This window comes from Squalius cephalus (assembly GCF_949319135.1).
Source record: "Squalius cephalus genome assembly, chromosome: 10".
Lineage (NCBI taxonomy): Eukaryota > Metazoa > Chordata > Actinopteri > Cypriniformes > Leuciscidae > Squalius > Squalius cephalus.
The window spans coordinates 4153686-4167001 of NC_137131.1; the positions used below are offsets into that span (position 1 = coordinate 4153686).

The window sequence follows — 13316 nt, forward strand, 5'->3', positions numbered from 1 at the left end:
TAGGCAACTGACTGCAAACAGGCACATCAGGGCACAAACGAGCAGGCTTATGTGCCGGGGCTGAGCCCTGGAGAGCCCCGGCCCAATTTAACCACTGTATATATATATATATATATATATATATATATATATATATATATATATATATATATATATATATAGCCTATATAGGTCCTATAGCCTATTAATCTATATGTTTAATAACTTACAATTTTTTTTTTTAAAGTTTTTATTAGCTTAGCTTTAGTTTTAGGACTAGTTTTTGTTTTATTTCTAGTTTGTTTTATTAAAGTTAGTAAAAAATGTTTGCCAGGGCAACTTTTAGCTAACTTTTTAAATTAAGTGTTTCACCTACTATTTATTTCAATTAACACATTTTTTATGAATTATAATGAAATTTTTTTTTTAAAATAGTTTTATTAGTTTTAGATTTAGTTAACAGTAACAACACTAGTGGCAAGTTTTGCGCATAAGCATGACTCATAAATTCTTCAGAAAGTAAAAATGATGTTTATCACAAGTTCACAATCATTAATAATCTTTACTGATTAATTAGCAGGTCAATAACATTTATACAGCACTGCATGTGGATTTAGCAGACAGCCAATGGGTTCTCTCCCATGACGTTCACGCACTGCTAAATTCAGGTGGCGTTGATGGCACAAATAGTTGGAGTGTTGGTGAACAGCTGCAGTGGCGGAGGCCTATCCATCTAACCTCTGCTGACCCCAGACACTCACGTACACACACACTTCCAGCACTATATTTAAACCTAATGGAGACAACGGGACACTGGACATCTGCTGAACGCCAGTAGAATGGATCATCCCGATCTAATGTGAAAACAGACACTCGTTCACAGACACACACAGATAGAGGGACAGACGAGGGTTTATGGGGCGCGTTGGCAGTAGGTATTCTCAGCTCTAAAAACACTATTTCAATGTACTTTAGGGTCCTGATTGAGTTGATAATGTTGTTTAATAACTACAAATCACAGCTTTATATGGTAATTAAATTTAATTGTTATTTAATTGCATTAATTGTTTTATTTAATACATTCTTTTTATTTTATATATAGTTTTTTATTTTGTTATTTTATTTTATTTGAATTGTTTTAAATACGAGTCCTCTGAAAATCCAGTATGACTAGAATAAGATAAACTATGGTATTTTTGCTCTTAGACAGGCAGATGAAATCAAATACCTTTTAAAGTTTGACCATTTTGACTTACAAAATGGTAAATTGTATTCATTTAAGGGATTAATTATACTTAGAGATGTACAATATTCTTATACAGTGTTCTTATTTTACCTCTCATAATTATTTTATTTGAGTGTTCCCAGTTTTCCTTTATCATGTAGGCCTACAAATGATTTTTTCCCCCCTTTGACAGGTTATCGATACAATTCTTGTTAATGGATCTCTTGGAAGAAGTGGGAGGAGCCACTGGAAGGTCTCGTCGGCTGCTATTGGACGAGCTCCACAGAAGGCGGGACCTAAACAACCCCCACTGCTCATCATACAACCTTCACCAATTCACTTCATTTCTCAAAGCGCTTTGTCTCTATTGTGATCAAACCACACGAGGTGAAGAACCACAGGAACATAAAGCATCCGAAACACTGGAAACTTAAACCGAAAACATCATTTCTCATTAAAGTCGCGGAGATCTTTAGATCAGGAGCTCATTGACTAGTAAGTAATACAATGTGTGATCTATTCTTTTTTTTTTCTTTTTTTTAAGTTGGCTATGCATAATGCATAATCTGTAAGATTAGAAAACGAAAATAAGTGAAATAATTCACTTATTCGGTTAATTTTAATTGTTGTGGAAAATGGACAAATTGTGAATATTTAAGTTATTATGAACTCATAATTACATTTTTGATTCCCTTTGTGATGGTCCTAGGAGACTGTATTATACCTATGTTAAGTATATGTTTAGCTTCTTTAATTTACTTTGTAGTATATGGATCAGGGACCTCACGTTGTTTTTTGTCCAGATATATTGCTATTCAGAATAGAAAATGAAGTTCATACAGACAATGTCTTGAATGCACACCTCTTATGATGAACATGCTTTCAATTTCTGATTTAAAGTGAATTTTATATTTTTGCATTGTCTTAAAAGTTAAAAAAGAAAAAAAAGGCTTGATTAAAAAGGTTAAGATAATTAAAAAGCTGAAATAATTAAAATAAATGTGAGTAGTTTGGCAATAATATTAATGAATTTTATTATTAGTGATAAAAAAGCAGACTTATTATTAACTTTGGCTAACTTGTTAAAGTAATTTCATGTATTGCTGTCCTCATTGAAGCACATTAAGAGTCTAAGGTGCATTCTCCTTGATGACTGATAGAGCTTATAGTTAAGGCCAATCTTTATTTTTAGTGTTGAAAATGATGTGTATACAGATGCAGAAGTAGCTTATTTTAAAACCCTTACTTGCATGTTATATTCCATATCTGCTGCATGGTTTTAACAGGATCTCTTACCACGTGTTGTATACTTCAGTTACCTCTCCAAATGGGGTTTGTCTCCTGGCTCAGCTTAAGAGAGTGTATTGGGTTTAGTTCATGGCGGTGTATTGAATATTGGCATGCCAGATGGCCTGTAAGGATGTCACCTCTGAATCTCTGGGTTCTCTGGACATTATGCTCATCAGTCAGGGAATGAGGGGTCAGAGGTCGGGAGAAAGTGAGAAATCACCACACTATTGGTTCTCTGTAAAACTTTGAATGGTTGGGACATGTTAGATGGACAGTTGTGCAAACCTCAAAGCTATCACAAGCAGACTAAAACTGTCACAAAAGTTAGATTTGGATTTCATGTTGGATTAATGGATGGGGCAATACAGTATGACGCACATTGAATGTGAATGGACAGTAACGACCAATCAATAGTTGACACGGTAGCCGATATCAGAAGAGGTGTGATGAGGCAAAAATCTGTTTTTCAGTGAACTTCATTGGGAGACCTTTGCAATCAATGAGCATGAGTAAACAAGAATGTCCCAGAATTTTCTAGAGACAAAACGTGACATCAGCTGAACGTGCCTGACCAATCATATCCCTTCCTCAAACTTTGTCCTGGATGTAAACATTTGCACTCAGTGAGTCAGAGTTTCTGAGTTGGTGCTGACAGATGAGAGGTCACCGACCTCAAGCCCAAGGCCAGAGATGATGAGCGTATGATTTCGTAGGATAGCAGTCATGTCTGATTTGAGTTGAGGAGTTCATTTTTTTTGCTGTTATTCTCTGTACACTTGAGCCTGACATTTGTATTGATGCTTTTGAGTCACAGGACCAGGATCACATGTGAATTTGTTGAATTCTCAGTCTTGTTCGTACATTTTTGTATAATCTACTTACGTCGCACTGATGGTTAGGTTTAGGGGTGGACATTCATGTTTGCATTTTTTCTTTTGTTTTCATATAAATGACATTTTATGAATTCATAATCGCCTCCTTGTAAGGTTTTTTTAATTTTTTTTATGCTTGTTTATTTTTGTTATACTCATGTACAGGACTTTGGTACCCATTGTGGTTTTTGAAAGTGCTCTAAAAAAGTTGAGTTGAGTTAAAGTAGTTATGTTTTCTCATGAGATGGGTTGGGTTGGATATATTTATTAGGAATTGATTGGATTGTGAAAAGTGGTTGTTACCAGAATCCAGACAGTTGGATACTGTGAGTTGATAGATGGGTAGAAACAAACATAATACAGTCAGAAACGTCACTGATCTTTATGGGTAAAATAAACCTCAGTTGGCAGCCTGGTAAAGAGCAATCATTGCACAGGGCAGGTCCTTTGAACCTCAAAGAGGTTCAATCAGTCCCGACAAAAGTGTGCCAAAACATGGTACAAGCGTGGTATTCTATGAACATGGTATCATTAAGTCAAGTCACCTTTATTTCTATAGCTCTTTATTCAATACAGATTGTTTCAAAGCAGTTACAGTGATACTTTTCAGCAGTTCACATTTTGCTATGTGAAACGTTCATCTTTGAATGTTGAATTACTTTAGTTAGGACCAATTTAAAGGTACAGAGTACAGACGCCCTCATCTATTAATCGGAAGCTCACGACAGGAGGCATTTCATCTCAGGGTGTCAATTATACGTGATTCACTGTTTGGGAAACATTTCAACCTGCCTAATTAAAAGCTCCCTTGAGCAAGCATGAGTTTAATTGACATTATCCACATTCAAATGGTTTCCTATACTCATCATCACCACGGTCAAATCACATTCAATAGCTTGATGTCACTTTCTGCAGATTTTCACGGCCACACTTGCTACCCAACCATGCACAACCTGTTAAGCATTTTAAGTGGTTGAAGCCTGTTATCTGCCTCCTGCACTCACACACACACACACACACACACACACACACACACACACACACACACTCACTCGCCCTACCAAATTACTTTGTTAATCACACGTTTGATTCTTAAAGGTGTTCAATAATTTCAATAGGTTCGTCAGAGCTCTCTTTGCTTTCAGAAGATAAATGTACATGTCATTTTAAGATGCAAAGAGTTGTTTTTTGATTTGCTGGTCAATAAAAGTGTGTGGTGTTATTTATATTTTCATACTTTTTAATATTTTATGTAATATTTAATTTGATTAAAAAAACGCTAAATAATTGAAATGTGTGTGTGCATATATATATATGTGTGTGTGTTTTACATTTATAAAACAATTTACTTTATAAAAAAGTTTATAACAATTTTGTCTTAAAATAAAAGTTATAATTTGTAAGATAATTTATAATCATATAAATTTCAAATGTCAAAATTAAAAGTAAATATAAATATAGTGTACATATATATATATATATACAAATATAGATTAAATATAATATATTATATATATATATATATATATATATATATATATATACAAATATAGATTAAATATATATATATATATATATATATATATATATATATATATATATATATATACAAATATAGATTAAATATAATATATTATATATATATATATATATATATATATATAATATGTGTGTGTGTGTGTACATATATATGAAAAAGAATGTAAGAAACATTTGTGTTCATAGTTCTATAAAAATATTACATTTCTGTTCATAAATTCTCATAATTTATCCTTAGAAAAGTCCTCAGGGAAATATCATGATGCTGGGACCATGTTCAACCCCAAAATGGTTTCAGATGAGTCATATTTGCTCTACTGTTCAAAAGGGAACATCTAAACATGGTCTGTTTGGCATGTAAAGTGCCAGACCTTCCACTTCAGGAGCTGAGCCTGCCAACCAATCAGAGCAGAGGTTGTGTTCGCTCTACTACTGACATCAAGTTTTGAAGGAACATGTAACAAACTGACCAGGGCAGACTTATACCTTGTAAATAAAGATCCAGACCCATAACATTTGCTCTTGTTGTGTGGAAAAAAGCATTTGACTAGAGGAAAAAAGAATAATAAAGTCAGTTTGTAAATGGCGACTGTTCACTTGTTATTGCATGAGGCGTTTTAAAGAAAAAGTTTGTCGATTTTGGCTATAGTTAATCTTGTCCTGTTTCTTGACCCTAGTTTGAGGTGTTGGTCAGTGTAACGTCTATATTATTGTGAATGTAAAGCCCTTTTGAAAAGGCAGCACATTGTTGAATGCACATCAAGGACAGTGCATTGTGTGAAACAGCTGCGAGGGATGATAAAAATGACGAAAGCGTGATAGGTCTTCTTAATACTGCGCTTTACACCTGAGTTATCACATTTTGTTCATCTCAATAAGTAGTTAGTCCTTGTATATTAACCCCATAATTGTCTTTTTCCACTTTGTTACTGTGTATTGCTAATTATTTTTATGTGCTTTTACATGCACTTTTTGTGCCCTCTACTGACCATCCTGCGTCTGTCAAAAAGTTGGAGCTAAATTGATCAGATCTGACATATTTAATAACCCTGAGCTCAATCTTTGCAGGTCAAATATTGCATTAAGCAGTGTTAAGGATGACAAAAACGTATATAGCGCAGGCAGCCTCCATACCTCATGTGAAATTCAAGCTCCTGTTAGAGTCCCTTTGGACCCCAAAGAAGAGCTGCTGTTTGCAATGCCTGATCAAAAGCTTGTCACGTTATCATGTTGAGTCTGTTCCTGCAAGTACAGTGCTAATGACCTCAGTGAGGATAAAATGTAAGGGATAATGTACATTCAGCTGGTCATTATCGCACAGTGAACCCTGGCAGGGTGATGGGGTTTATTTGGAGGGGTTTGTTTTGCAATAATGAATTGTCCGAAGGTACATTATCCTACTTTGCCTGGGTATTTAGTGATGCTAAAATATCAGAAAACCTTGTCTATTTTTGAAAAAAGTCTCTTATGTTCACCAAAGCTGCATTTATTTGATCAAAACTGCTAACTGATTTCTATGTTAAAATGTAATTTATTCCTGGAATGCAAAGCTGGATTTTCAGCATCATTACTCCAGAATTCAATGTCACATGATTCTTCAGAAATCATTCTAATTATTTTCTAAATCATTCTAAATGTCTTTTCTGTCACTTTTAATCAATTTAAAGTGTCCTTGCAGAACAAAAAAGTATTAATTTCTTTGAAAAAATCGTATAATTTAGACAAGTATAATTTAAACAATATCAGTTGAACTATTTTGATGTTTAAGATCACATAAATCAACATGGTAAGATTCTAGTCAGGCACAGAATATTTCGACAAGTTGCCATGGCACTCTGACACAACATGTTGCTAGTAGTTTTAAATGTTAATAGTGCTGGAATCCAATCTCATGTCTGCATCAGTCTCATTTGGAAATGGACTAGACTCAAGACTTTCCTCAATTATCAGACCGTAAATGAAAACACTCACACAGTTCTTCTTTCCCTCGCAGACAGTTGTTATTGCATACAGTGTGTGTGTTAAATTTATCGTGACAGCTGGGCGTCTCAATGGTCCTACTATTCAGTGGACTGAAAACCTCGATGATAAAATAAACAGTGACGTGGTAAATGTTATTGAGCCTCCATTTTTCCAAGGAACGTGAAGACACTGTTCGCTGAAGAGCGAGAACATCTGCTGGTCTAAAATTACACCCTGGTGCGCTGCGTCTCATTGTTGTCGTTGAAAACTGGCGACTTAATAGCATGCATAAATGGAAATTAGGTCTCAGGGGAAACTGGTGAAAGGCCAGTCACTAAATCGCTGAATAATCCTGGTGATTTCTGTAGGTGGCCGCACAGCCAAGTGGTAGTGATGTAATCGATCAGGCTGATTTGAGATGATTTCTAGAGTGATTTTGTGCATTACTGACAGGTGTTACACAATGTAATAATGTTGTGAAGAATTTAAATTTTCCATCATTTCTTAAGTATAGATTGTTTTTGGACATGCACACCAATACCATGTTTTTTATGCATAAGTACTTTGAAGTACAATGCTAATACCTTGGCACATGACTATTTGAATTATGTAGTATCATCATGGTATACTTCAAAGTACCACAGTATTACCATCTGACCCAATTATGATTTTAGTATATAGTATATTATAAACAGATGGGGACATATGCAGTATTATTTTAGTATACTATTATAGTATTTATTAATACTAATGCATTGATGTATTTATTAATGCTGTAATAATTTCCATTAGCTTCTAGTTTTACATTTTCTGTTTTGATTTTAATGTGACTTTTTTAATGTAATTTTGTAATTTTATTCGTTTTTTAATATTTCCAATTAGCTTTATTTAATATAATATAATAATATTTCAGTTTTAATTTTAGCACTTCACCTTAACCTTTTTTATTTCAGTTAATTTCCAAGGCAACATTTCTAATTTTAATGTAACTTTTCTCAAATAATGTTTACATTTTATTTGATTTCAGTTAGTGAAAATGATTTTTAATAAGTTTTAGTTAACAGTAACAACCCTGGACATTATGAGACTGATTTTTATGCATATAGTTAATTTCATAAAGTCGCATTTTTTTAATTGTTGTCAAAATTTTTAACCTTTTCAGCAACTTGGACAACTCACACATAGAACTGTGGGATATCGACCGCTTCCACCATGGAACCTGCCAGATCAGATATGAGTATCCTACCCAATGGGAAAAGTCACGACCTCGGAGAGGAAATGTGCATGCCGATGAAGACTATGATGGAGGAAGAACAGTAAGCACTTTTGCATCCAATCATTCAGTTTTATCAAAGACTTTAGATATACAAAGATGGTGCATTACTATGAATGGGAGAAAGTGCAATGCGCAATATGGCAGAATAAGTCCCGCCTTCTAATAAAAAGAGCCAATCACTGATTGGACAAGCCATTGCGTCACTGCAGCTGCTGTTAGAAGCTCCGGTTGCCATAGAAACAGTCACTGTTTTGACACATGGCTGAAAAATTTCGGTTTTGTCATGATTTGAGCGTTTAGAAACAAAATTTATAAGACAGTTGTTGTCAGATTTAATTGATGATTTCAAATATGAAATTTAATCCTAAGCTATTGTAAACAACTTTGGAGTATTTGATGCTTCCCCATTCAAAGAGATAGGAGCTGCACTTGTATGACTGAAAAAGCTGCCCAAAGGCGTTTCAAAGATGGCCGCCGAGTGAAATGACTTGCCTTATAGGGACTTTGACTTTATGTACAAACTCTGAACATTTTAATTTTCATTGTCATGCAACAGTAAGATAAGTTAAGTGCATGTGACAGGAAGTGCTTTCTCATGTACCACTTGCATGGAGAACCAGGCCACTTTAAATAGTGGTTCTCAACTGGTTTTGCTTTATGGTTTTTAGCATGTTTTCCCAGCTTTCTTAATCAGAACAGACTTGCAATACTGACGTACATCATGTTCATTGTGTGCTTCTGTACTGAGTTCAATGCAAACTTTATTTGTAGCTTACATTTGTAAATTACTCAATGCACGTTTACCTTCTGGCATGGCGTGTTGACTTGACTTGTGGGCTTGTCTAAGTGCATGTTTACCCTCTTTCTCCTGCTCGATGATGGACCATCTCACACTCTCAATCAACCTTCAGAAATGGTACCCATCACGGCAGGTATGTCAATAACAGAAAAAAGATGATGTTAATAGACGAAGAAGAAGTTAGATGATGATAAAGATCATTGTCAATTAAATGTCCACTGTCTTTCATCCAACAGATTTGATGATCCTGAGAGCACACTCGCTGAGAACATCGAGTTCCTGCCCAACGGCGATGGCAAGAAGCCACGTTTCACTGATGTAAGTATGTGCAACATTTGCCGTTAACTTTCAAGTAACCAATAGCATATCACGAATAGCACGTAGAAACTAAACAATTTGTTAATGTTAGTCTATGTAGGAGTACTGCTGGTGTTTTTGTCTGTATTAGTTGCTTATCAATCTCATTTCCTCTCTCAGTTTGAGGGGAAGACCTCTTTTGGCATGTCAGTCTTCAATTTGGGCAATGCCATTATGGGCAGTGGGATTTTGGGATTGGCCTACGCTATGGCCAATACTGGCATACTGCTTTTCTTGTAAGTGAAATACCTTCATTATCCTCTTAATGACAAATTGGCTGTAAACGTAATCCATTGTTTTATGTTTGTTCTGATGTGAAGCATCACTGAATCATCTCATAGTCATCCAAATGAACCTGTCACTTCCAGCCCTCAATTAATCAGCATTTTAACGTCAAGCATTTGGCAGCCCACTGGCTGTCTAATTGCCATGGTAATTAAAGTATAGATTTTACATCTGTTATTTTTCCAGACATGCTCTTGATTAATTGAGTGTTTCCTTTTGGAGGCTGTTAATGTTCATGAACATGGGTGTACCAGACAGGATTTTCTATGGAAAAGATCCACACACTGAATGCATTCTGTTAAAGTACATGCAAAACTCTGTTTGCCCTTTTTTTAAAACCTCAGCCCTTGTTTCAAGAGTTTTAAAGTACTTAAAATGTAAAATTATGAACAACTCAACTCAAGCCAGTAAAATACTTTAGATGGTTAAATGAAGTTTAGATATAAATATATTTATTATAAAAAATGCTTATCATACTGGCTTCTACCATACCTCCTATAGCTATATGTATGTAAAACTGAAGAATCCCTGAAGTTGACTAGCAGTAGTTACTAAATAGAGGATTTTTCCAAAGAGTAGAGGAGGAAAGCTAACACATGCGTTTGTGCGACCTCCCATTTAATGTTTATTTCCCACCTTCTTAAAATTTTCCACTCGTTGGCTCCACCCCTCTCGTCTATCCACGGCCCCAGAAAGGCCATGACCTGGGCTGGCCACGCCTCCTCTGTTCTCCAGACACATCCTTCTTTTTAGGATCACCCTGCCCCCATCCAAATATAGTTGTTATATTTGGTTTCCTCTCGCAGCCTGTCTTGGTTTGACTGGGGGAGGAGAGACGTCTGAGGCGTCCTCCGCTCCAGTCAGGTTACAGGGAATTGAATACTACTGATCAAATGACCTAACAGGCCAAGACTGCTTTCTCCAAAGATAGTCTTATTTCCAAACATATAACAATAAATTCATCTACCTCATGTTGGGAGAAACTTCACACATGCCTCTTGGAAGGCAGTTTGATCACTTCCAGAGCACAGATGTTTCTAATGTTGGCTTTATATCAGCCTACCGCTTATAGTCACATTTAGTATTTAAATGACCATATAAACAAAACGCATATACAACTGCTAAAAAAGAAACATTTGTGTTAACATAACAGCAGTTCACAATATGAATTGGAATCACAACAGAAATGGTCGATGCAAATTCACATAATTCTATTGTAGATGTGTCGATTGCAGAGCACAGGTACTGAGATTACTTCCTCTGGTGAATGCATGCTGAATTGTTAGGCAGCTGTTGTCAAAAGTCCATGAGAACATTCATCTCGTTTGAATACAGTCGTTCCAGAGCTCATCCCTTGGCTTTTGTTAATTACCTGCCATTTATCAGGTACTTGTCACCCAAATGGACTTGCGGTAGACTAAATTCAAGGACAGTCTGCCTCCTGTGGTGAAGCATTGTGAACATATCCTGAAAGTACAATAATCGCTTTGCAAGAGAATTCCACTATTGTGTAGCTAAAGCTTCTATCAACTAATTGCCTTTCTGAAAGTTGGCTTTCCATGACATAAGCTAAAAGAAAAGAGCTGGATGAATCAGTAAAATCGGTTAGTGGTGTGTTTGATCATGGGGTTTCATGGAACAGTTTATCAGACGTACTTTTTTGGTTCCAACACAAACACTGGCGCTTTCCCAAGATTCAGTCAGCAGTAAGTCTTACTCAACAACATTAATGCATCTGAAAAAAGTATAAAGTACTGTACACTTTAGAAAGAATGTATGCAATGCACTTAGAACTCCAGCTATAGACTTTAGATTATATTTGAGTGGTTTTAATAGTTTGCAGTCTTAGTATCTGTGCTGGACTCCTAATCACATGCTGCTCCAAAGGGATTGTCTCTGTAATGTGTGTACTGAAGGTCATTTCAGATAAAAGGTCAGCTAAATGTCAGTTTGGTAAGTAGAAAGTAGTACATTAATCTCCCGTAGAGGAACTTTCTTACTACTTCTTGCAAGATTACTTGGGTGAACTTCTAGAAAAGCCATATATTAAGTCTAGCGTGTGCAGAATGCTGAAGTTGTACAGATTTGAGGTGATGCGATGGTTGTATTTTGTCTTCAGGTTTCTCCTCACGGCTGTAGCTGGTCTGTCCTGCTATTCTATTCACCTCCTGCTGAAGTCTTCTGGTATTGTTGGTAAGAAGAACTATATTTTCTTGATCGATTTGTTGTATTGCCATTTCCTAATCTGGTGGACAGATGCCTTAAAAGAGAACTCCGGTCAATTTTAACATTGAGCTCATTTTTTTGTAAATTTGGAGTGCTGTCAGTACAGAGAACAACGACAAAAATTGGTGTTGCCTACACCGTGTTATCCTCTTTTTAAAATTTGCACCCTGTTGACTTCAATGGGGCAAGTTTTAAACCTGCTTTTAGCCTCAACATCCTTGATGTGTCATTACAAGTGCCCAGCCATGTGAGTGATTCCTTCAGAGTGAACGCGGGGGAATCTGACTGCAGTAGATGTGAAAGATATGAATAAAAATGATGTTTATTCAGCCAGCGCACATACCTGTATTTACATCCTGTTTTTTAATATCAATCGATTGTCGAGTTCACGCGCATGATCATAGGTACTAAACCAATGCGCGTGAACTCGACAATCGATTACTATGGACTTTGACCGTAAACAGGATGTAAATACAGGTATGAGCGCTGGCTAAATAAATATCATTTTTATCCATTTCTTTCACATCTACTGCAGTCAGATTCACTCGTGTTCACTCTGAAGGAATCACTCACATTGGCTGTGCACTTGTAATGACACATCAAGGATGTTAAGAGGCTAAAAGCAGGTTTAAAACTTGCCCCATTGAAGTCAACAGGGTGCAAATTTTAAAAAGTGGATAACACGGTGTCGGCAACACCGATTTTTGTCGTTGTTCTCTGTATTGACAGCACTCCAAATTTACAAAAAAATTAGCTCAATGTTAAAATTGACCGGAGTTCTCCTTTAAAGTTAACGGAATAACAATCTGCATTTTTTGTTGTTGTAATCTGAACAGGAATTGCCTGAAATGGTTAAATATAGTGGAGAAAATTTGTGACACTGGAGGAAGGAATTTAACATGTGAACTAATAATAGTTTGAATCGGACAGGCCAATTAATCAATACATATGTATGTGACCCTGGATCACAAAACCAGTCACGAGTCGCACGGGTATGTTTGTGGCAATAGCCAACAATACATTGTATGGGTCAAAATTACCCATTTTTCTTTTATGAAGATATTTAGTAAATTTCCTACCGTAAATATATAAAACATTTATTTTTGTGAGTGAATGCAGCACAATCGTGAACATAAATGAACAACTTTAAAGGCGATTTTCTCAATGTTTCGATTTTTTTTGCACCTTGATTCCAGATGTTCAAATAGTTGTATCTCGACCAAATATTGTCCCATCCTAACAAACCATGCATCAATGAAAAGCTTATTTATTCCAATTTCACAAAATTGACCCATGTGACTGGTTTTGTGGTCCAGGGTCACATATATAGTTTAATATGCTGAAAATTATTGTTCAATACTAAACATTGTAAGAAAGAGAAATGTGTTGTTTTAAAGCATTTTAAGAGCCATTTCTTGTAATGCAGTTGTTGGCATTTTCGGTGTTTTGTTGTGATGTCATTTCCTTTCAGAAAACACAATTCAGCAATTCAGCTTCCATTTTAGG

General features: G+C 35.6%; 1 protein-coding gene across 2 annotated transcripts in view; it reads left to right on the forward strand.

Moving 5' to 3' along the window:
• Positions 1-820: 820 nt before the first annotated feature.
• The window catches only part of slc38a3b (solute carrier family 38 member 3b), a 26045-nt gene continuing 13549 nt past the window's right edge, over positions 821-13316 (forward strand). Inside the window, exons 1-6 of one of the 2 annotated variants that reach the window (XM_079883779.1) lie at positions 821-910; positions 1398-1699; positions 8030-8183; positions 9179-9260; positions 9420-9535; positions 11704-11777. In XM_079883779.1, coding sequence (XP_079739905.1) covers positions 8080-8183; positions 9179-9260; positions 9420-9535; positions 11704-11777 — 376 coding nt within the window. In that variant the 5' untranslated portion in view covers positions 821-910; positions 1398-1699; positions 8030-8079. Of the gene's footprint in view, positions 911-1397; positions 1700-8029; positions 8184-9054; positions 9076-9178; positions 9261-9419; positions 9536-11703; positions 11778-13316 lie in introns of those variants that run through there. The other variant, XM_079883778.1, reaches the window with a different exon arrangement.